The sequence below is a fragment of the Megalobrama amblycephala genome, linkage group LG7 (assembly GCF_018812025.1).
Source record: "Megalobrama amblycephala isolate DHTTF-2021 linkage group LG7, ASM1881202v1, whole genome shotgun sequence".
NCBI classification, from domain to species: Eukaryota; Metazoa; Chordata; class Actinopteri; order Cypriniformes; family Xenocyprididae; genus Megalobrama; species Megalobrama amblycephala.
In genome coordinates this window covers 36,602,553-36,625,902 of record NC_063050.1, presented here as the reverse complement: position 1 = coordinate 36,625,902, position 23,350 = coordinate 36,602,553, and the positions used below count along the sequence as shown (strand labels likewise).

The following is a 23,350-nucleotide window of genomic DNA, read 5'->3' as shown; positions in this document are numbered from 1 at the left end:
GCTCCCACAACACTCGCTCCTGTTCTGCTTCATACTAGTAACTTTAATAAACACATCCATGAACATGATTTCTTCCCGAGTCCTATCACAATTCTTTTCCACTGGCCGTTGAGGTGAAGAGCACATGTCCCAAGATTCCGTCATCAAGCTACGCCTTTGTTTTGAATAGGCCTCTAGTGACCTCTAGCGGACAGAAATCTTACATATTGCACCTTTAATGGCATCTTTTTACTACCTACTATGAATGAAGGTCAGTATCATTGATATAAATACTGTTACTGATGTTTGTTTTAACATTTAATAGGCTTAAAAAAGACTATTAACTTTATTAAAGTTTATTGAACTTGAAACCGTCTTCACAAATCCTGGTAGAATCTCTGTTTTAGTAAAAGCTATCAGTTAATTTTTCCACACTAAGTTTATTTTGTGCATTAATTTTACAATAAGAAAATTACTAGGTAAAACATTTGGTATCCATATTTTTATGTGAGGAACGATCCTCTCAATACTTCAGTAGTGCTAGTATTTACTCATATTTTTGCACTTACACCTGCGCGTCTTAATTATTGAGACAAGCACATTACTGACAGGATCATCAAAAACAAGCTGCCAGATGGAGCTTGAAACATGTAAGCGTCCTTTGGGTCTCGCATATCATGCACATTCCCATCGGCCTCCCTAAGGGAAGTGTGATAAGGTGAGCTTTTGATGCCATATGCGAACCATCCTCAGTCAGCCGCTCTCTCTCGCTTAAAGGAACTGGTGTGTGGAACCCGGATAATGTGTTTATATACTGTAAGGCTAGTCAAAGGATGTCAGGAAGGGGAAAAAAAAACTGATGCTGTGTTAAATTGAAAATATTAATCGCAGAAATTAACGGTATATTTTTAACAGCTTTTATACATATACACCTGACGCTCACACACAAGCGCATGTATATATCTACTACACATACTGTCTGATAGTGATTACTACGTGTTTCCTCAGGTGATGAACAGGTGCTTTTGCAGCATCAGCCGTGCCTCAAGGAGTTCATTTCCAGTGTTTGTCCGTCTAAAACTACAGATCCTGCTATCCTGTCTTTCACCCTCAAACTCACTGGACTTTTGGCTGGCACCAAGCAGGGTTTCCACTTGCTTGAGGTGAGGCAGTTTCCACTGTACTGTCACAATATCTGCGACAGATTACTTGCTCGCTTACAGTGATGTCTAGGACAGTGGTTTCGTTCTCAACATTTCTGACTCCAATATTTTAGACAATGTTTGAAGGCCACCCTAAATATTTCTGGATGATGCTTGTTTTTAGTGTTCTCAAAAGATGCTTTATTTACAGAAATTAAACAGAAATTTACAGAATACAGGATTGGCAATATATAAAAATATTTCAATAAAATAATAATTCAAATAAATAAATTTTTCAGAGTTTACACTTTTACACCAATTAATTTAAATGACTATATAAAATACTGTTTTTTACTCACAAATAGCAATTTCTACACAATAAAATATTGTAAAGCTCCACATAACTAGAAAAATGTTTATTCACTATAATAAATGGCCATGCCATTTTAGGATTTTATTAATTTACATGACTTTTCCTGGGGCCGTATTCACAAAACATTTTATCTTACCACTAAGAGTTCTCCTAAATAGCAGTAAAAGTTCTTAGCTAAGAGTTTTCTCTTAAAACCTATTCACAAAGCTGCTGAGACAAACTTTTACTAAGGAATAGAGAAAAGTCTTAAGCTAAGAGTAAGGGTGGGGTTGACCTCATTGCTATGGATGATGTCAACACACTTACTAACTATGCCCACAGTGATCCCCTTGGACAGCACGGCAAATACGCATATATATATATATACATATACTCTATACTCTATTCGATCATTTGTAAGTGTGAACCCGTGAAAACAACTGCCACAGGTAATAGTACATTATTTATATATTTACTTATTTATTGAAGATTTATTTTTGGCATTTTATTGTATTCCATAAATCAAAATATGTATTGCATTTATGAAGAAAAGGTGCAGCACCCAGCTTTATCACTATTGTCTCAATGGTGTACAGTGTCTTTAGGTGGATTAGGATTGTTTGTGATTTGGTCTTAGTGACTTAGGAGTCCTCTTGACTACTCCTAACGTTTCACAGATTTAGGAGCTAGTTTTAGCGTTAAAATACTTTGTGAAATACTCTTAGAGAAAAAATTTAGGAGTCCTAAATTTAGGACTGACACGCCCATTATTTTTAAGAGTTTCTCCTAAATCTGTAAGTTAGGAGCTACTTTTAGCCTTAAGATGTTTTGTGTATGCGGCCCCTGGTCTAGATATCACACTTTTAAAATTCCCATATATATATACAGGTTTTCCAAGACTCTGGTTCTTCATTCATTCCCTCAACAAATGCATTTTTATTTAAGAAATGTGATCTCAGTTTACATGATTTTTATGTTTTAGTTTATTTTAATGGTTTTTTTTTTTTGTTCTATTTAAATAATTTTAAGTCATCTTTCACCCCCCTTGGAAGTTTGTAGATGACCCACTGGTGTAGCACTAACACCAAAAAGTACTATGGTATTATTGCAGTGTTTTCCAGTTACATCCTGTTTTTATGTTCTCTGTTTTTGGGAATAAGGAGGGAGGTCTTTTGGTGTGTGTGTTTGATCGGGAAGCCTGGTGTGTGTGTGATCTTTGGGAGGATGCCTCAGTTCGCAGTGGCTGGATGCAAGGACTGATGAATATGCTGAAACACCGGCAAGCTCTGGATTTCATCTGTCAAAAAGGTGAGAATTGTCATCACCTATCATCCAAAATTATTCAGAATTATGTTGATTCTAGATTGTTGCCTGTTAGTTGATGTTTAGGTTTAGATGAAACAATGAAAAAAAAAAAAAAAAAAGATTTTCAAGTCTTAAGTCTGATATTCCATACTATCCACAGGACTCATCAAAGTGATTCTCCAGCTGCAGAATGACAGGAGTCTGTTTGTTGCCTGTTTGGCTAATCAGCTTTTAGTGCACATCCTAAACTTCCTCACATCATCAAACATGACCAACCGCGGTAATGCTGTGGGATCAAGTGAATCATCTTTGAGCCCTGATTGGGTCTCGGTCTCCACAGAGATTATGAATGGCGAGGTTGAGGCGTTGAGCTCAGATGATCATCCTCGGGTCCTCCAGGGGTTACGGCTTCTGTCATCGGTTACCTCTCAGTGTGGAGAGCCTATCAGAAGCATGCTATGGAAAGATGTGCTAGTACCTCTGGAAGTCTTGATCAACAGGGGGTCTGAATCATTGACTCAGCCTCTAATGTCTGTTCTTCAAGCTGCTGTGAGGTGAATTGAATAGGACATTTCTTACATTTTATTCATCTATTAATTTGAGTTTAAATATTTTCATTACCAAAAACGTATTATAATAACATATAAATGTTAATGCTAATAAAATTCTGTAATTCTGCTGTACATCTAGGTTTATTCCATAATAATGGCATAACATTATCCCTTACATATTTCATTGGGGTTACATTTAATTAATCCTGATTCTTGATTATTTATGGTTAAAGGATAAGTTCACTTTCAAATTAAAATTACCTCAAGCTTTACTCACTCTCAAGCCATCCTAGGTGCATATGACTCTCTTCTTTCTGATGAACACAATCAGAGATATATTAATAAATATCCTGATGCATCCAAGCTTTATAATGGCAGTGAACAGGACCAACGAGTATAAAAGCTCAAGAAAGTGCCTCCACCCATCATAAACATACTCCAGGGGGTTAATAAAGGCCTTCTGAAGCGAAGCAATGCGTTTGTGTAAGAAAATATCCATATTTAACAAGTTATAATGTAAAATATCTAGCTTCCGCCAGACTGCCTTTTGTATTCAACTTACGAAGAAACTGTAATGCCTCTGTAAAGGCTTGTAAAAGGCTTGTAAAAACTGTAAAGCTTGGGGTAATTTTCATTTTAAAGTGAACTAATCCTTTAAAGTGATATAATTTAAAAGCTTTTTTTTTAATGCAAAAATAAAAAAATTATCATATTATATTACAGTGGGTACGGAAAGTATTCAGACCCCCTTAAATTTTTCACTCTTTGTTATATTGCAGCCATTTGCTAAAATCATTTAAGTTCATTTTTTTTCCTCATTAATGTACACACAGCACACCATATTGACAGAAAAACACAGAATTGTTAACATTTTTGCAGATTTATTAAAAAAGAAAAACTGAAATATCACATGGTCCTAAGTATTCAGACCCTTTGCTCAGTATTTAGTAGAAGCACCCTTTTGATCTAATACAGCCATGAGTCTTTTTGGGAAAGATGCAACAAGTTTTTCACACCTGGATTTGGGGATCCTCTGTCATTCCTCCTTGCAGTTCCTCTCCAGTTCTGTCAGGTTGGATGTTAAACGTTGGTGGACAGCCATTTTTAGGTCTTTCCAGAGATGCTCAATTGGGTTTAAGTCAGGGCTCTGGCTGGGCCATTCAAGAACAGTCACGGAGTTGTTGTGAAGCCACTCCTTCGTTATTTTAGCTGTGTGCTTAGGGTCATTGTCTTGTTGGAAGGTAAACCTTCGGCCCAGTCTGAGGTCCTGAGCAATCTGGAGAAGGTTTTCATCCAGGATATCCCTGTACTTGGCCGCATTCATCTTTCCCTCGATTGCAACCAGTCGTCCTGTCCCTGCAGCTGAAAAACACCCCCACAGCATGATGCTGCCACCACCATGCTTCACTGTTGGGACTGTATTGGACAGGTGATGAGCAGTGCCTGGTTTTCTCCACACATACCGCTTAGAATTAAGGCCAAAAAGTTCTACCTTGGTTTCATCAGACCAGAGAATCTTATTTCTCACCATCTTGGCAAACTCCATGCAGGCTTTCATGTGTCTTGCACTGAGGAGAGGCTTCCGTCGGGCCACTCTGCCATAAAGCCCCGACTGGCGGAGGGCTGCAGTGATGGTTGACTTTCTACAACTTTCTCCCATCTCCCGACTACATCTCTGGAGCTCGGCCACAGTGATCTTTGGGTTCTTCTTTACCTCTCTCACCAAGGCTCTTCTCCCCCGATAGCTCAGTTTGGCCGGACGGCCAGCTCTAGGAAGGGTTCTGGTCATCCCAAACGTCTTCCATTTAAGGATTATGGAGGCCACTGTGCTCTTAGGAACCTTAAGTGCAGCAGAATTTTTTTGTAACTTTAGCCAGATCTGTGCCTTGCCACAATTCTGTCTCTGAGCTCTTCAGGCAGTTCCTTTGACCTCATGATTCTCATTTGCTCTGACATGCACTGTGAGCTGTAAGGTCTTATATAGACAGGTGTGTGGCTTTCCAATGAAATGGACAGCACCTGAGTTAAATATATGAGTGTCACAGCAAAGGGTCTGAATACTTAGGACCATGTGATATTTTTCTTTTTTAATAAATCTGCAAAAATGTCAACAATTCTGTGTTTTTCTATCAATATGGGGTGCTGTGTGTACATTAATGAGGAAAAAAATGAACTTAAATGATTTTAGCAAATGGCTGCAATATAACAAAGAGTGAAAAATTGAAGGGGGTCTGAATACTTTTCGTACCCACTGTATACAGTATTACTATAGTTTATTTCAGTTACTCATTATGGAAAGTAAATATTGTTTTATTGTCTTCCCTTAAAAATGTATTCAGTGTAATGCAAGGATGCAGAGAAATATTTATTGTCTGTTACAGGACGCCTCTGCTCGGAAAATCAGAGTATAAAGTGGAGAAATTATTGGAAGCCATGTTGGGTTCTGGAAATAAAAAGAGTTTTCAGTGTGCTGCACTAATCATAAAGCTGGAGAAATGGTGACTACCGAAGACATTTCACATATACATAGTGCAGCATTAGGGGTGGGCGATATACTGGTCTACATGGTAAACCAGTAAAAATTTGAGATAATCATCTCTATCGCGGTTACGTTCACGTGACATTGCAGTTCTGCGCCATCTTTATTATTGGCATGCTCTTTCAAGCCTTGGGTTTTCTGGCAGTTTTCTGAGCAATCACAGAAAGCTGTCTTTCATACAGCATGTGGATACTGAACTGGGTTCTCCTTCAAGACTTATTGTGTGATTAAACTGTCAGATACACACAAGGTTATGTCAAAGAATGTCCATCTTGCTGTGAAGACTAAGTAGAGTTGTATTTTTACATTTTATGACTTTAGTATTTCTTTAGTATTGTTACCTGAATAATACTTAGATTTAATTAGTTAACGTGATATAAAATTATATATAAAAAGATTTTGGTCATATCGTCCACCCCTATGCAACATACACACATTTCAAATAGCAGTCAGTTATATGTTGTGTAATTTCTCTTTATTTCTCTGTCTGTGTATTCTTTAGTCCTGAGGTTTTAAAGAGGAAGGCCATTGATATCATCTTGCTCCCCCTGCAGTGTGTGTCAGCCCAGTCTCAAGACACTGGTATCACACATTCACAGAATTATGCCTTTTATGTTATAAAAATCATGCAGTTGTACTTACGGAAGTCTTCATATCTCCAGCAGAAAAGATGAATTTAGTCCTTAAGGAGCAGCTATCCCAGAAAGCCTCATGTATTTCCCTCCTCATGCAGAGTTTATCAAGTCTAGCAGAGCTGGCATACACTGTAAGTAGACTTTTGCTTCACTCTTAAGACTTTCTTAGAGCCGGTTCACACAGAAGCTGTCTTTTTTCCCACTGTGCTGCTTTTTAATTGTTTTTTATGTAAACACGCACTAGATGGATGTCTTTGACCATTGTGTCAAGAGAGATTGTGTCAAGTTCAAACTTTAGGTTCAGGATGTACTGTATCTCTAAACGCAGCTCTCTTTCTCTCTGCAGTTAAAATCTATTGTGCGGTCTCTTGCTTTTTTGAAAGCAAAAACATGTTCTGTGTTCCTGGTCTTCCTGGATTTTTTTTTAATGTATTTATATTACACAATGAAATTTGTCCCTTTCTTTTGTTAGAAATACCAGTTTGATGGCATTTCCATTCACTCGGTCACCTGCTCTGTGGTGTTGCTTCTGAGGATTTGCTTTGGGAATTGTCCCTCCACTTTGTTACATATTAATACCTCCACTCATCTGATTGGCTGCTGCAAGGTTCAGAGGTGTGGCCTGGATACATTAGGTGCTCTCAGCATGTATGAAGGTAAAGAATCCTTCAGATAGAATTTGAGTTTCACCTTATGTTGATATTGATGTGACAAGGATGAGTAAAACATATAGTAATTAACTACAAAATATAACCTTATCAATACACACAATATTTATGCATATTTACACTACCGTTAAAAAGATTTAAAGGTGAGATTTTTTTTAAATGGCTTTTTTTTAAGTCTCTTATGCTCACCAAGGCTGCATTTATATGATCACAAATATAGTAATATTGTGAAATATTACTACAGTTTAAAAATAACTGTTCTCTATTTGAATATATTTATTCCTCTGATGGCAAAACTGAATTTTCAGCAGCTTTATTCCAGTCTTGATCCTTCAGAAATCATTCTAATATGCTGATTTGATGACAGTTGTGCTGCTTAATATTTTTGTGGACACCTTAATACATTTCAGGATTTTTTGATGATTAGAATGTTCAAAATAATAGCATTTATTTGAAATGTTTAACAATGTAAAAGTGTTTACAGTCACACTCAATTTAATAAATCCTTGCTGAATAAAATTTATTTATAAAAAATGATAAAAGTGTATATATATAAAAACAGCAGTGTACATGAAATATACGAGTAGATACATGAAACAAGCTGATCACACAATACAGCTTGGTGGAGAGCAAAGTATTTATAGTTTTATAATTAAGATGTTATTTGCTAGCAGAACTATTCTTTTAATTTGACCTGGACTATTAATTATGAATGTTTATTAGTTAGTAGTAAAAAAAAAAGAAAAAAAAGAAAAAAAAAAAGAAAAAAGTCCAAAGCCTACTGGCTGCCCTTATTTTGGCATCATTGACCTTGAAAGTGATTGGTATTGAATTGGTATTGGATTGGCTGTAATATCTGATTAATCTTTCTACATATAGAAAATGTGGATTTAAGGAAGGACATATTTAGTGTCCTCTTGGACTATCTACAGAGTCCAGATTCCCATGCTACAGTAAGTATGCACACTTCCTTATATCTTACTAATATTAGAGTTTTGCCTTCAAAGCAGATCTGTTGTTGAAACTCCTTATTTACTTGAAGCTACTGTGATTTCCAAGGTCTTGAAGAAAACATATCAGCCCACTGTGAGGTGGATTGCTGTGTGTTCACCTTTCCCTGATCTCCTGCACTATATCAGCCATGGTGAGGAGGATGTCAACCTCATTTTTAATTTTTATCATTCAGAGGGATAGTCCAACCACATGAAAATTATGTCATCATTTACTCTCCCTCATGTCGTTCCAAACTTGTAGGACTTTCTGTCTTCTGCTGAACACAGAGGGAGATTTTTTTGAAGAATGTTGAAGAATGAAGAATTCTTTTTGAAGAATGTATAATAGTTTTGGGTGCCATTGACTTCCATTGTATGGTGTATATGTGTGTGTGTGTGTGTGTGTGTGTGTGTATATATATATATATATATATATATATATATATATATATATATATATATATATATATATATATATATATAAAATGGAAGTCAATGGGAACGTAAACTATTTGACAACCAACATTCTTCAAATTCAAAATATCTTCTTTTGTGTTCCACAGTAGAAAGAAAGTATTAATAGATACAAAAATGATCCGATTGTTTTGGAAGATTCGACAACAGCACATTTCAAAAATAGATCGACAAAAATGCCACCATAGTGAGCAATTTTGAATATGTTCACATTATATGGTCACGAAGTAAGCATATGTATTCTGCAGACCTCTTTCCTGTATTGGAGAAACGGACGTGTGATTTGCGATGGGAAGTGAGAGACTCCACACTAGAGTTCATCACCCAGCTGACTGTTGCCCTCAACGGTACCACAAGCATATTTATCATTACGCTTTTTGCTATTTCATCTATTGCTCTGCAGAGTATTTTAGAGATAGTTTTCAATGTAATTGTACTTTTTGTGTCTTTCTCCCAGGTAACATTGGTTTCATTGAAGCTCTCCACACCAGCGGGATGGTCTCTGTTCTTCTCTCTTCACTGGCAGATGCAGAAGGCTATGTAAGAGCTAGTGCCGTGGCTGCCGTCGGGGAGGCAGTTACCTCTTCTTTCCAACAGATGGTGCTTGTGAGCAACAGCAACCTGCTGGTGAGACAATTACTCATATCTTACAATTAGAGTTTTTCAGATATGATCTTTAGGATGGTCCTGCATTTTTCCTTAGCAAGTGATGAAATTGCTTGTTTCTGATCAGTGTAGAACCTGTTCCCTCAATCCCACATTTTCAAAGCTGTTTGTTCTTGTCATAAAAGAAAGCAAGAAAACAAAATGACCAGTGACATATAGGTCTCTTTATTGTAGGTTTGTATGCAAAGCACAGATGACTGCTTTTCATTTAAAAGTACTGCTGCAAGGGCAAAAAAAAAATTTGTATGGACTTCCAATACAAATGCCATAGTTACCATAGATATAATACTGTTTACAGCTGCCCATGAAGCCCTAGAGCTGAAACATGATTATGGTAAATGGTGTTACATTTCCAACACATGCTTTAACCGGCTGACCAATCAGTATAGACTGAGGCGGGCTTTAAAGAGACAGGAACTAAAACAGATCATTCCAGGCAGAGCGTGAAAAAATACAGTATTTATGTACAATATAAGAAAAATGTGTTTTTTGTACTTCATGTAAATGTTTTCTGTCAGACCCCAAAATTCAAGTAATAAACTTGTAAATGAGCATGATATGGGCACTTTAATGGAAAATTCATCTTTGTTGCTCAAAGGTAAGTGCAATCTCACCAACAAAATGTATGATTGTTTAAACTTTTTTTTTTTTTTTTTTTTTAAATACTTTTATGGAAAATATATGGAAAATAACACTGCAAAATATTAACAATACAACTGTTTTTGAAGAGTAAAAATGTCAAAAGAATATGAGTGTTTCATATAATCCTGTCATAATCAGTATATAGTTTATGTACTATATAGATAAGTAATATATATGTAAAGTATATTTTCATCAAAAGACTAAAAAAATTGTGCTGTACAATGAAACATAATAAACAACTGTAAAAAAAAAAAAAAAAAAAAACAGTGAGTTGTGAGCTGAGAAGCAGTAGTTTGGACCACAAAAACCAAACATGTTTCACTCAAATGTATCTAAAAATGAGTTTTGGACCACGAGTGTGAAGAAGGCCATTCTGACCTCAGTGGACTTGTCAAGTGGTGCAATTATAGCTCGTTGTTCATTTTAAAGGCACAATATGTAATTTTAACCACTAGAGGTTGCTTATTCAAAACAAAGGCATAGCTTGTTGACACCTTGATTAGTCAGTGGAAAAGAATCCGATGGGACTCAGGCTGAAATCATATTCATGAGCATTAACATTACTGTAGTATTAAGCAGGATGGAGCTGAAAACCATCGGAGTGATCGTTTTCAGCTCCACACAGCGCTGTTTTATCATATTAAAGGATTAGTTCACTTTCAAATTAAAATTTCCTGATAATTTACCCACCCCCATGTCATCCAGGATGTTCATGTCTTTCTTCAGTCAAAAAGAAATTAAGGTTTTTGATGAAAACATTCCAGGATTTTTCTCCATATAGTGGACTTCAATGGAGCCCAAACGGTTGAAGGTCAAAATTACAGTTTCATTGCAGCTTCAAAGCGTTCTACATGATCCCAGACGATGAATATAGGTCTCATCTAGAGAAACCATCGCTCATTTTCTTAAAAAATAAATAAATAAATACATCATATAAGTTTTAGCAATAAATGCTCATCTTGAACTAGCTCTCTTCTTCTCTATTTGAATTCCAGCAGTGTAGACGCTGCTAAGTGTATTACTGCCCTCCACAGGTCAAAGTTTGAACTAATTGTTATATACTTGCACTAGAATATTGTATATGACAATTTAGTTCAAACTTTGACCTGTGGAGGGCAGTAATACACTTAGCAGTGTCTACACTGTTGGAATTCAAATAGAGAAGAAGAAGAGAGCTAGATCAAGATGAGCATTTATGGTTAAAACGTATAAAAGTTTAAAAAAAATGTTAGAAAACGAGCGATGGTTTCTTTAGATAAGACCCTTATTTCTCGTCTGGGATCGCTGTAAACTGTAATTTTGACCTCCATTGAAGTCCACTATATGGAGAAAAATCCTGGAATATTTTCATCAAAAACCTTAATTTCTTTTCGACTGAAGAAAGAAAGACATGAACATCGTGGATGACATGGGAGTGAGCAAATTATCAGGAAATTTTAATTAGAAAGTGAACTAATCCTTTAAGATACATTTGTGTGTTGAAAGTTGTTATAATGCTACTCTGTGCACTTGTTTGGCGGCTACTATTGGCAGTTTTGCACTGCGTGGTACGACTCGGCTCGGCTTGGCACTACTCGGCTCTCTTTACTTTCGGTTTGCTTTTCCACTGCAGTTTAGTACCGCTTCAAAGTGGGTGGGATTATAGACTGATCATTATAGTTGCGCCGCCTTTACTGCCGTGGATCCGCTCCTCGGCTACCAATGAGTCTGCACCTTGTCTACTGACAACAATACAGCCATTTCCAAGTTGCGTGCGACGGTCGTTTAAAGCAAGTCGTTTAAAAAAGTTGCGGTAACAAATGATACTGCGGTGGCTGTTACTGACTGTTTAAATCTAGTGGGTGTGGTGTCTCATGTTTCAAATCCAATGATGCTGGTAGTGAGGATTCACAGTAACAATGATTCGTTTCTGTCAAACAGTCTAATAAAACATATATTATAGCTTCTTTGGTGTTTCCATGGTTTCTACAAAATAAAACTGAAAATCGAGGGTAACGCGGCTAAGATAGGCGACGCACGATCACGGTTCGTGTTCTGGTTAAAACTGCTTATTTCTCTGGATTTAAACATTGTTGGAAACATTTGGGATAATGTAAGTACACAAATCAACAAAATATATAACTAGTATTCTAGTGGTTTTTGGATAGTCCAAATATCTTACATATTTTACCTTTAACACTCTGAGGTCTAAAAACGCGCCGGCGCGTTTTGCAGGTTTTTTTTCACATTGCAGCAAAACAGACTTAAAATACTCTGTCATTTTTTGTCATAGAGACATAAGTAATACATCAATTGGAACTATAGAATATCTCCTTTTATTTGTGTACACTCAGAGTAAAAACAAAATGTTGTGCTTTTTGTAAAATAAAGAAAACTAACATGATGCGTGATCTCTCATCTCCCTCTGAACGAAGTCCAATCTGATAGTTCTCAGAAAATGAAGTGTAACTTAGTGAATACTAATCACAAAAAATTCATACTTATGTCTAACAAAACGTTAAGATGTCAGGTTTTAAATCGTGCAAGTCAAATCGAAAACAAACATTCTGTGTTTATGTAATTTGTATGAAAAGAGAGCCATGTCAGAAGTCCGTGATTCAGCTCATTACCCACTAATGCGGCCACGCCCACGGAGCCAGCGCTATTCACAGGCAAATTCAGAGACAACACATGCATTCATCATCTCAATCGTGTATTTATTGCCTTGAAAATTGTTTATCCGAATGAAAAAGCCATGGTTAGCGATCTCTGGAAGACATTCAGTAAATTCCTGTTTGTTTTCTTCTATTGATAAGTTTTAAGTGAGTTTTTGTTTCTTTAGCGCCCTCCGGCTGTAGTATGAATTGGTAAACACCATTCATGGAATATCGTCTTCTTCTTAGGTGAATTTGTGGACTAAAATGCACAGAGCGCCCTCCGGCTGCAGTATGAATTGCAAACACCAGCGCTCATAGTGATAACAATGAATATTAAATAAAAAATAACTCCTCTGTATAGAAAATTGACATAAACATATGAGAATCCTGTATTTCTCCAAATGTGCATGCTTTTAAACTAAAAGCCTATATTCAGACTTTTTGCATCACAGAAATACATTATATTTTAAAGTATAATATAAAACCATTATTTTATATTGTAATAAAATTTTTCTGTATGTTTCATATACCATGATGAGCTTGAGACATCACAGAAGTTTTTTTTCACAGCCTACCTGACTGAAATGCCTCATTAATATGCAAGTCTTTTCAGGTCATTACTATTCAATTCTTTTGTCTTCACAGGTGAGAATGAGCCATTATTCATGGAGATTCACGCCTCCTCGCATACCGTGTTTCTTGGCAAAAAGTGTCTTACAAAAACTAAATCAGTATATTGTTATAAATGAAAGAGTAGTCAGCATAATTTTTACATAATCTTGAAGCAAAAACTCTAGTCTACAACCTTCAATACCCAAAAGTCTTGTGAACACAGATTTAATATACTTTTATTGGCCTTATATCAGTGACTTAAGTTTTTTGTTTTTTCAGTAACCACGCATAAACGTTATTCCTTCAAAAACACAAACATGTACACACATGTTCCTCACATATTATTGTAGCCTAGTTTGTGCTGAATACAGTGTAATGACACTTGTGTCATTAATATGTTTATGAACAACTGAAAAAAGCACAAATGTCAGGGCATGTCAAAACTTCTCCAGGCCCCAAATCAGCCTCAGACTCCAGAGGGTTAATGATTGGACTCTTGACATCATGTTGATATTCTTGTTTCATTTTCTTTCTCAGACTAATCTCATGTTCTTCATGTATTGTTGAACTTTAGGAGGAGGCTTTGAAGCAGATGATGACCATTCTCTCTCAGGACACAGAGGGCTTCCCACGTAGAGCAGTGGTCAAAGCCTTCACATCATGGCTGAAAGGATCACACCTCGTAACAGCCGTGCACCCGTCCCTGAGCTCCGTCCTGTCGCTGGGAGGAAACGATTTCGACTGGGAAGTGAAAATGCACACACTGGAGCTAGCAGAAGTGTTGATGGAGAAGACACTGACCTGCTGTCCGTACGCAGTCCAGAACTTTGGTTCCTCTGAAAAGACGCACTTGACGCAGGCCTTGAGCAAACTGAAAGAATTTGGGCTGTTTGACTTGCTGTTTAACTGCTTGTTTGACTGCGACAGACCAGTGTGTGAGAAAGCCTGCGCGCTCTTGCTCAAACTCAGAACACTTATATCTGAGTGCACAGACTTTGATTACGCTCTTGTCTTAAATGTAAATGGGAACAGATGGGGGGACGAGGTGCAGAGTAGATACCTCAACAAACAACAGGCCAAAGGATCTGTGTGTGTGACTAATGGAGTTACAGCATCTGATGAGAGAACAGACAGTGATCTACACTGCATCAAAGACATTAGCCTACCCATGATACTGCACATACTCGATCTAGACGACATGCAGAGGACGCTGAAGTTGAGTAGTGATCATGTTGTGAATTCGGCCCGATCATTAATGGAGGACATTCTTTCAGCAGCCCAGCAGAGTGAGGAGAATACAGTAGATTGCTATTGAGAATATATTGTGTTACAGTTTGAGACTTTTTTTTAGGGTCATTTAATAAAGGATGATGTACAGTCTGTTCAATATGTTGTTGTATAGTCTCAAGGTCCATTTAATATTTACAACCTGTATTTGAGTTTTTGTAATGTTTTATTTTTTTACTTTATTTGAAAAAAAAAAATTAGGGCTGCACAACTTGGCCAAATGTTTATATTGCGATTATTTTTGTCCTATATTGTGATACATTAGCTTTTCAGCAACTCATAAACCTCCTTTTGGGAAACCCTGTCTTACAGGATTGGAAATCCTTTGAGGTTCCTGCACATTACTATGTCTTCAACAGTCTTGAACACATCACGAAAATTTTCTGTGTCCACTGCAGTGATCATGTGATAGAAAACCAGCCTGCTGTAATTCCCTGTCCTCTTTTTAAAACTTTGAATCAAGAATTCCTGTACATCCTCCAGCCTGTGAGGATCACCTTGGAACTCAGGAAAATGCTTCCGGATATCTGCAGTCTGTACTTTTTCTGCCAGCAGGTCCATTTTGTTAAAGAAGAGGATGATGTTGTTGTTGAGGAACATCTTTTTATTGTAGAGGGACTCAAACATATCCAATGACTGAACCAGGCAGTTGTACTCGTCAGAAATTTGGTCATAATCACTGGATCCAATAATATAGAAGATTGGACACATGATAGGAAATGTCCAAGACAAAGGCCCTCTCAAACGGCATATTGCAAGGTATACAAGGAAAGGGCTATCACGGAGAACAAAATAATGCTCTTCTTTGCTCCGGTATTTGTGTGTATAAAGAATGTCCTGATTGTTCGGCAAGTAGTACAGAGAGTGTGTCAGTCAAAAAAGAAAAGAATAAACTTGCTCCCATATGCATCATGTGATGTTTTATTGGTCAGGTGCAGAAAAAAACACTTTTCATAGAATGTGAATCAGAAATGTAGCCAAATTTTATTTTTTATTTTTATTTATTTAATAAACGTATATAACTATACTTCATTTTACCTCAGCCTTTAATTAAAAACAAAAAAAAAAACCTGCTGCGAGGGGTTTCCTAATACAGTGATTAAAGGGTTAGTTCACCCAAAAATGAAAATTGTTTCATTAATTGCTCACCCTCATGTCGTTTTACACCCGCAAGACCTTCGTTCATCTACAAAACACAAATTAAGATATTTTTGATAAAATCCAATGGCTCAGTGAGGCCTGCATCGCCAGCAATAACACGTCCTTTTTCAATGCCCAGAAGGGTACTAAAAACATATTTAAAACAGTTCATGTGACTACAGTGGTTCAAGCTTAATTTTATAAAGTGACAAGAATACAAAAATAACAAAATAGCGACTTTGTTCCACAATATCTAGTGATGGGCGATTTCAAAACACTGCTTCATGAAGCTTCAAAGCTTAACAAATCTTTTGTTTCAAATCAGTGGTTCAGAGCACCAAAATCCCATGATTTCAGTAAACGAGGCTTCGTTACGTCTTAAGTGTTTTGAAACTTCAATAGTTCACGTGACTTTGGCAGTTTGATATTCGCTCTGAACCACTGATTCGAAACAAATGATTCGTTAAGCTTTGAAGCTTCATGAAGCAGTGTTTTGAAATCGCCCATCACTAGATATTGCTGAATAAAGTTGCTATTTTGTTATTTTTGGCGCACAAAAAGTATTCTAGTCGCTTTATAATATTAAGATTTAAACCACTGTAGTCACATGAACTGTTATAGATGATTTTTGTAGCTTTCTGGGCATTGAAAAAGGGAGTGTTATTGCTGTCGATGCAGGCCTTACTGAGCAGATTTTATCAAAAATATCTTAATTTGTGTTCCAAAGGTGAACGAAGGTCTCATGGGTGTACAACGACATGAGGGTGAGTAATTAATGACATCATTTTCATTTTTGGGTGAACTAACCCTTTAAATTTGACATTTATTTCTCTTCTGAGTGCCATAATCCACCTCTTTTCATATCCTCTTTTGGAAGTCATGTAAACACAATAGTGGATTTATTCTTTTGCTCTTGGTACAAACAGGAAAATAATATTTGCTATGGTCTCCCATTTACCTCTAATGAAGTTTACCTTGCTGGTGTTAACAGTCCAAACCTTAAACTGTGAAAAGGGTCTATGTGACCGTAAATAATAATAATAATATTAATAGATGTCCGATTACTTAACCCAAATATGTGCTAGCATTTTACATCACCTCAGCAAATACTTGTGATTTACTCAACTACTCACCAGTTGGCCAATACGATGAATGTTGTCAAAGTAGTACTTTACTGATTCATACTGCATAAAAACAGAAAAGATGAGTGTGTAATTTTTATGGCATCCCCATGGGCATTCATTGGAACAGTATGGTTAATTCTAATCTTTCATTGAGCACATGATGACATTAGGCAGAATATCTACTTTGTTGTCTTTCATAAAAAGAAAGCATATAGTGACCATTTACTGTCAAGCTTCAAAAGCACTTCACAAGACTTGAGGGCTATATTCAAAGTGGGAGCAAAAAGGAAGTCATTATTCAAAGCAAATTTGTTCATCTGCTGTAGCTTTGGTTTTATGAAAAAGAGCTGCCACTTACCAACTCAAAGTTGGTCCTGCTGCGATCAGCTTCTTGAATCCCAGAATCCTTCCAGAGAGAATCAATAGCGCTAACATAAGGTTGAAATGCACAGGGCTCAAAGTTCATTCTCCTCTCAAAAGATTCAATTAACATCTCATGCATCTCATTGGCTGAGTTTTGCCAAGGAATGCCCAGTTTCTTTCTTTCTTGAACCAACACTCTCATACCCTATAAAACAAACAGAGAGACATGTCAGAAAAAGGATTTTCAGTTTATCATAATGCAATCTCTGCAGCCGTAGCCGTACCATGACTCGGATGGTAATACCAAGGTTTGATAATATGCCAACTGAGGGTTGCCAACTGTCCCGTATTAGCTGGGAAGTCGCTTATATTGGGCCCAGTATTGCCACTCCCTATACGCAGAGTATGCAGTTTGCGTAGGGCAGTAACTCCCTGGGGGAGGCATTTGATATAATACATAATGTACATAAATTGATTGTTTACATTATGTATTTTGACAGTGTTGTAAAAAAAAAAAAAACATAAAATAACTTGCTTTTGTTACTTTCATTGAAACATTTATTACTGCCTCATTGTTATTATATAGCCTATGTATTTTAAGTCATTTTAAAGATTCAATTAGGTCTATTTTTATAAAAAAACTAAACAAACAAACAAAAAAACTAATTTGGTAATGCGTTTGTGGAGGGGGTTGAGGGTCACAACAATACAGTTCTGCTTAGGGCACCAATTTGTCCAGTTTGTGAATATTTTTAATAAAAAGGAAAAATGGAATAAAAGCAATACATCTGTCACACAACTTATGTGTGAAAAGGTTAAAGGTGCCATCGAACGTTTTTTTACAAGATGTAATATAAGTCTAAGGTGTCCCCCTGAATGTGTCTGTGAAGTTGCAGCTCAAAATACCCCATAGATTTTTTTTTTAATTCATTTTTTTATTTGCCTATTTTGAGCCATAATTAGAAATGCGCTGATTCAGGCTGCGGCCCCTTTAATTGCTCGCGCTCTCCGCCCCCTCCCGAGCTCTCGACTCTATCATTGCATAAACAAAGTTCACACAGCTAATATAACCCTCAAAATGGATCTTTACAAAGTGTTCGTCATGCAGCATGTCTAATCGCATAAGTATGGTATTTATTTGGATGTTTACATTTGATTCTGAATGAGTTTGAGGCTATGCTCTGTGGCTAATGGCTAATGCTACACTGTTGGAGAGATTTATAAAGAATGAAGATGTGTTTATGAATTATACAGACTGCAAGTGTTTAATAATGAAAATAGTGACGGCTCTCGTTTCCGTGAATACAGTAAGAAACGATGGTAACATTAACCACATTTAACAGTACATTAGCAACATGCTAACGAAACATTTAGAAAGACAATTTACAAATATCACTAAAAATATCATGATATCATGGATGATGTCAGTTATTATCACTCCATTTGCCATTTTTCGCTGTTGTTCTTGCTTGCTTACCTAGTCTGATGATTCAGCTGTGCACAGATCCAGACGTTAATACTGGCTGTATGGCGGCATTTTAATGCCATTAATGATCGAGCGCACAACTGATGCTTGCGCGCGCAGTAAATCACTTCCACGAGAGGATAACAGATCTGCACGCGAGGAAACGGGAGCCCGCGAGCTCATTTTAAACCCGCGCGCGCGCATGACATCTCTTCTGCGCGCAGATGAAGCCCTCGCGTGCTCGGACAAGACTCGCAGCACGCGCGTCATCATTCCCTACACTCGCGCTCAATCTTCTATTTTGCTCGCGCGAACACTTTTGATTTTTGTCAGTCGTGGGGCGGGACTTTACTTATTTCAGTGTAACCTCAAATGTCATTGGTCAATTCAGTTTTTCGGAAGTCTGTTGTGATTGGACGCCTGTTGTAAAACGATTAGACATGGCTTGGACCAGATGAAAAAATACTATAGTAATTTATAGTAAATACTATAGTGTTTTTGAACCATACTAAAGTAAAGTACTTTAATTTGCTGTGGTAATTCTGTAGTTGTTGAGGGTAATATAAACAAATTTAATTTACCCAAATACTGTAGTTTTCTACAACTATAGGGTATATTACCACAATATACACTAGGGTTTACTGTAGTAAAAACTAAAGTAGGATACAGTATTTATTACAGTTTATCAGTTCATCATAGTTAATACACTGTATACTGAAGCATTCATTAACAAAGTGTTGTAAATTATATAATGTATACAGTATACTACACTTTACTATAGTATGGTCCAAAACACTATAGTATTTACTATTATTATGCAAGTGAGTTAAACTTTATTTATTGACTGATTGATTGCGTTATTATTATATGTCCTTATTAGATACTATATTAACTTGATTTATTATTTTATGGAGCTGTAGCTGCTGGGGTAAAATGAGAACACATAGTAGTTCACCGCTACATTATCATTATACTTCCACTAAACAGTATCTGTTTACCCATAATAGTATAAAAAAAACAACAACAAAAAAACTAAATATGTCTTAGATATAAAGATTTCTAAATTGGGTTTCGGGGTATGATCATTCATACTGTGTACTGTATCTTAACTTTAGCTGCAACCTTTCAACAGAGTGAAATGCTGAAACCATTTTATACTGTATTTAATGGAAAATATATTAACCTGATAATATATTAAACTGACAAAGAATGATAACAAAAAGCTTACACAACAACTCTTGCTGATATGAACAAGTGATTTCTCTTTCATCCAAAGCCACATGAAGCAATTCTGGATTTTAGAATCATAGTTACAACTATTTAATGGACACTTTTGACATTTCTGTAGTTCTCAGAACTGATATAATTTTGGCTGGGTAAACAGATACTGTTTAGTGGAAGTATAGTGGTAATGTAGCAGTGAACTACAGCAAATATAATGTGTTCTCTTATTTCCCCAGCAGCTACACCTCCATAAAAATAATAATAAATCAAGTTAATGTATCTAGTAAGGCCATATTATAATAATAATGCAATCAATCAGTTATTAAATAAAGTTTAACTCACTTGCATCTGGTCCATTGATGAAGCCATGAATCGTTTTACAACAGGCGTCCAATCAAAACAGACTTCTGGAAAAACTGAATTGACCAATGACATTTGAGGTTACACTGAAATAAGTAAAGTCCCGCCCCACGACTGACAAAAATCAAAAGTGTTCGCGCGAGCAAAATAGAAGATTGAGCGCGAGTGTGGGGAATGATGACGCGCGTGCTGCGAGTCTTGTCCGAGCACGCGAGGGCTTGATCTGCGCGCAGAAGAGATGTCATGCGCGCGCGCGGGTTTAAAATGAGCTCGCGGGCTCCCGTTTCCTCGCGTGCAGATCTGTTATCCTCTCGCGGAAGTGATTTACTGCGCGCGCAAGCATCAATTGTGCGCTCGGTCATTAATGGCATTAAAATGCCGCCATACTGGCTGCCCTTGTGTAAGACCTCGATCATGGGCTGGCATATGCAAATATTGGGGGCGTACATATTAATGATCCTGACTGTTACGAGTGTTATGTTGAGATTCGCCTGTTCTTCAGAGGTCTTTTAAACAAATGAGATTTATATAAGAAGGAGGAAACAATTGAGGTTGAGACTCACTGTATGTCATTTCCATGTACTGAACTCTTGTTATTCAACTATACTGAGATAAATTCAATTTTCAATTCGATGGCACCTTTCATATTTTGTCTTTCTTCGTTTATGTTTGTCTTTCTTTAGAAAAAAAAAATGAACAAAATCAAAAATTCTGAAATTTGGTTGATTTAAAATGATCCAAAATGTGATTATGTGCAAGAACCTTTACATCTTTTGAAAGCGCTGTGACTTGTGTCTTGAGTATTGAGACTCGAACCCACAACCTTCGGGATACAAGTCTGACTCACTAACCATTAGGCCACAACTGCTTTACACAATCTTAATCTGAAACAGATACTGAAATTACAAATATTGTATATGGTATAGAAATGTACAAATAATATGGTAGAATACAAATATTTTGAGTGTGTGCCTTATTCTGTCCCTTACTTTCCTTTCCTGAAGTTGGCAACCCTAGCCATAGTACTGAATGATTACCATATTCATGTACTGTGGTAGGCCTACAGTATTCCATTCCAAAAATACTATTGGTACTATTACATTTACATTTCATTATTTAGCAACCCAAAGTGACTCACAGTACAGAGCCTGTATTAAAGAAACATATGCCTATAACCTTTTTGGTCATGAATGACTCAGTAATAATCTGGCTGGGGTCAGAATAGACCCTTTTCACATTTCCGGGTTCCACAGAAGCGGAAGTCGTCATAGTTGGGTAAAATATTATAAGGTGAATGAGAGACTTTGTTAAATATATATATATATATATATATATATATATATATATATATATATATATATATATATATATATATATATATATTTGTGTTTCCATTTTCACAAATAGCAAAATAAAAACTCCAAAATAGTGTTTTCATTTCAAAAAGAGGGAATATATAACTTATATATATATGTAACTTATATAACTTTGCAGGATTTACGATATTGATGACCATTACAACGCGTCATCACAGTCTGTGAAAAGGGTCTATTCGACACAACCATGCAACACCTGTATGTATGGAATCGAACAATCAATTGTTTTTGAATCTGCAGAATTGTTTACAGCTGTCCTCTGATCTATCTGTATAACCAAAGTCCCTTTAAAGGATTAGTTCACTTTCAAACTTTCACATTAAAATTTCCTGATAATTTACTCACCCCCATGTCATCCAGGATGTTCATGGATTTTGATGAAATTTAAAAATCTTTTGATGAAATTTAAAAAAGATTTTGATGAAAGCATTCCAGGATTTTTCTCCATGTAGCGGACTTCAATGGAGCCCAAACAGTTGAAGGTCAAAATTACAGATTACAGCGATCCCAGACGAGAAATAAGGGTCTTATCTAGAGAAACCATTGCTCATTTAGCGAATGTTAGAACTAAATTGTCATATACAATAGGGCTGCACGATATATCGCATGAGATTGTCACGCGCATTTCGTCAGTAAAGCCGGTTCCCTGATTACCGCTAAATCGCCATCACCTGCTTTCAAATGTTGCGGCATTTAATAGACAGAGCCGTAGTTCACGGACAAGCCACGCAATATCGCGTTCATATCGCAGATGAATCGCCTTCGATAATGAACGCGATATTGCGTGGCTTTTCAGTGAACTACGGCTCTGTCTATTAAATGGCGCTCCATTTGAAAGCAGGTGATGGCGATTTAGCGGTAATCAGGGAACCGGCTTTACTGACGAAATGCGCGTGACAATCTCATGCGATATATCGTGCAGCCCTAATATACAATATTCTAGTGCAAGTACATAACAATTAGTTCAAACTTTGACCTGTGGAGGGCAGTAATACACTTAGCAGTGTCTACACTGCCAGAATTCTAACAGAGAAGAAGAGAGCTAGTTCAAGATGAATTTTTTTTTTTTTTTTTTTTGAAAATGAGCAATGGTTTCTCTAGCTAAGACCCTTATTCTGGGGTCATATAGAACGTTTTGAAGCTGCACTGAAACTGTAATTTTGACCTTCAACTGTCTGGGCTCCACTGAAGTCCACTATAAGGAGAAAAATCCTGGAATGTTTTAATCAAAAACCTTAATTTCTTTTCGACTGAAGAAAGAAAGACAATATAGGTCAATATAGTCAATAGTCAATAGGCTATATTCTATATTGGCATAACCCACCCGTATAATGTTGTTGTAAATTGCTTCTCTGAATTTAAGCCGCTCCTCATGGTTGAACTCGGCTCCCTTAACAAGACGCATTTGTTTAAGGAAAGTTGTTTTTCCGCTCTTATCCGAGCCGAACAGTAAGATCAATTCGGCAAAACGCCGGTCTCGTTTCAGCATGGCATCAATCTCACGGCTCCTCTTCCGCGCACCGGATTTGTCCGGCAGAAAGCGCTCACACAGATTTCGTAGCGCTCTGGACATGTTTCTGAAAATCCTGTGTGTGTAAAAAATAGAGATCCTCCCTTGGGGTCGAAACACTCAAAAACCAGTCAACTGCCTTTTCGGACTCACAAAACAGAAAAATCGGCACTTACCCACAATATCTATTTATTAAGCGAAAAATAACAGTGCAAGCGTTCTGTACTTTCACTTTCATTACTCTCAGGAGGGAATAGGATGTGCCAGAGCCATATAGGGCTCTGGGATGTGCGTAATTGAATAGGCCT

At 36.8% G+C, this 23,350-nt stretch overlaps 2 protein-coding genes across 5 annotated transcripts in view; one reads left to right on the top strand and one right to left on the bottom strand.

Moving 5' to 3' along the window:
* brat1 (BRCA1-associated ATM activator 1) overlaps positions 1–15,387 on the top strand; it is a 17,779-nt gene extending 2,392 nt beyond the window's left edge. For 2 of the 3 annotated variants that reach the window (XM_048197263.1, XM_048197262.1), the window contains exons 3-14: positions 988–1,142; positions 2,634–2,781; positions 2,939–3,332; positions 5,711–5,827; positions 6,371–6,450; positions 6,531–6,634; positions 6,976–7,159; positions 8,051–8,124; positions 8,231–8,315; positions 8,886–8,984; positions 9,095–9,264; positions 13,768–15,387. In XM_048197263.1, the coding sequence (XP_048053220.1) occupies positions 988–1,142; positions 2,634–2,781; positions 2,939–3,332; positions 5,711–5,827; positions 6,371–6,450; positions 6,531–6,634; positions 6,976–7,159; positions 8,051–8,124; positions 8,231–8,315; positions 8,886–8,984; positions 9,095–9,264; positions 13,768–14,508 (2,351 nt within the window). In that variant the 3' untranslated portion in view covers positions 14,509–15,387. The remainder of the gene's footprint in view (positions 1–987; positions 1,143–2,633; positions 2,782–2,938; positions 3,333–5,710; positions 5,828–6,370; positions 6,451–6,530; positions 6,635–6,975; positions 7,160–8,050; positions 8,125–8,230; positions 8,316–8,885; positions 8,985–9,094; positions 9,265–13,767) is intronic. The other variant, XM_048197264.1, reaches the window with a different exon arrangement.
* LOC125272447 (guanine nucleotide-binding protein subunit alpha-12) lies at positions 14,676–23,350 on the bottom strand. Of its 2 annotated transcripts, XM_048197267.1 has the most exons (5): positions 23,219–23,350; positions 22,857–23,118; positions 17,103–17,312; positions 16,754–16,804; positions 14,676–15,338 (listed from the first exon to the last, which is right to left on the bottom strand). In XM_048197267.1, the coding sequence occupies exons 1-5, from the start codon at positions 23,278–23,280 to the stop codon at positions 14,787–14,789; spliced, it is 1,137 nt and encodes a 378-aa protein (XP_048053224.1). In that variant the 5' UTR covers positions 23,281–23,350; the 3' UTR covers positions 14,676–14,786. The 2 variants fall into 2 exon arrangements, with proteins under 2 accessions (XP_048053224.1, XP_048053225.1); XM_048197268.1 differs by having other exon boundaries at positions 22,857–23,324.

Bases quoted from the DNA above. Each gene is read 5' to 3' on its own strand.
- LOC125272447 (XM_048197267.1), bottom strand. From the start codon at position 23,280: ATGAAAGTGAAAGTACAGAACGCTTGCACTGTTATTTTTCGCTTAATA. The intron at 17,313-22,856 runs GTGGGTTATGCC...TTTGTTTTATAG, and splicing joins TTTACAACAACATTATACGG to GGTATGAGAGTGTTGGTTCA. The intron at 15,339-16,753 runs GTGAGTAGTTGA...ACACACTCTCTG, and splicing joins TTCATCGTATTGGCCAACTG to TACTACTTGCCGAACAATCA.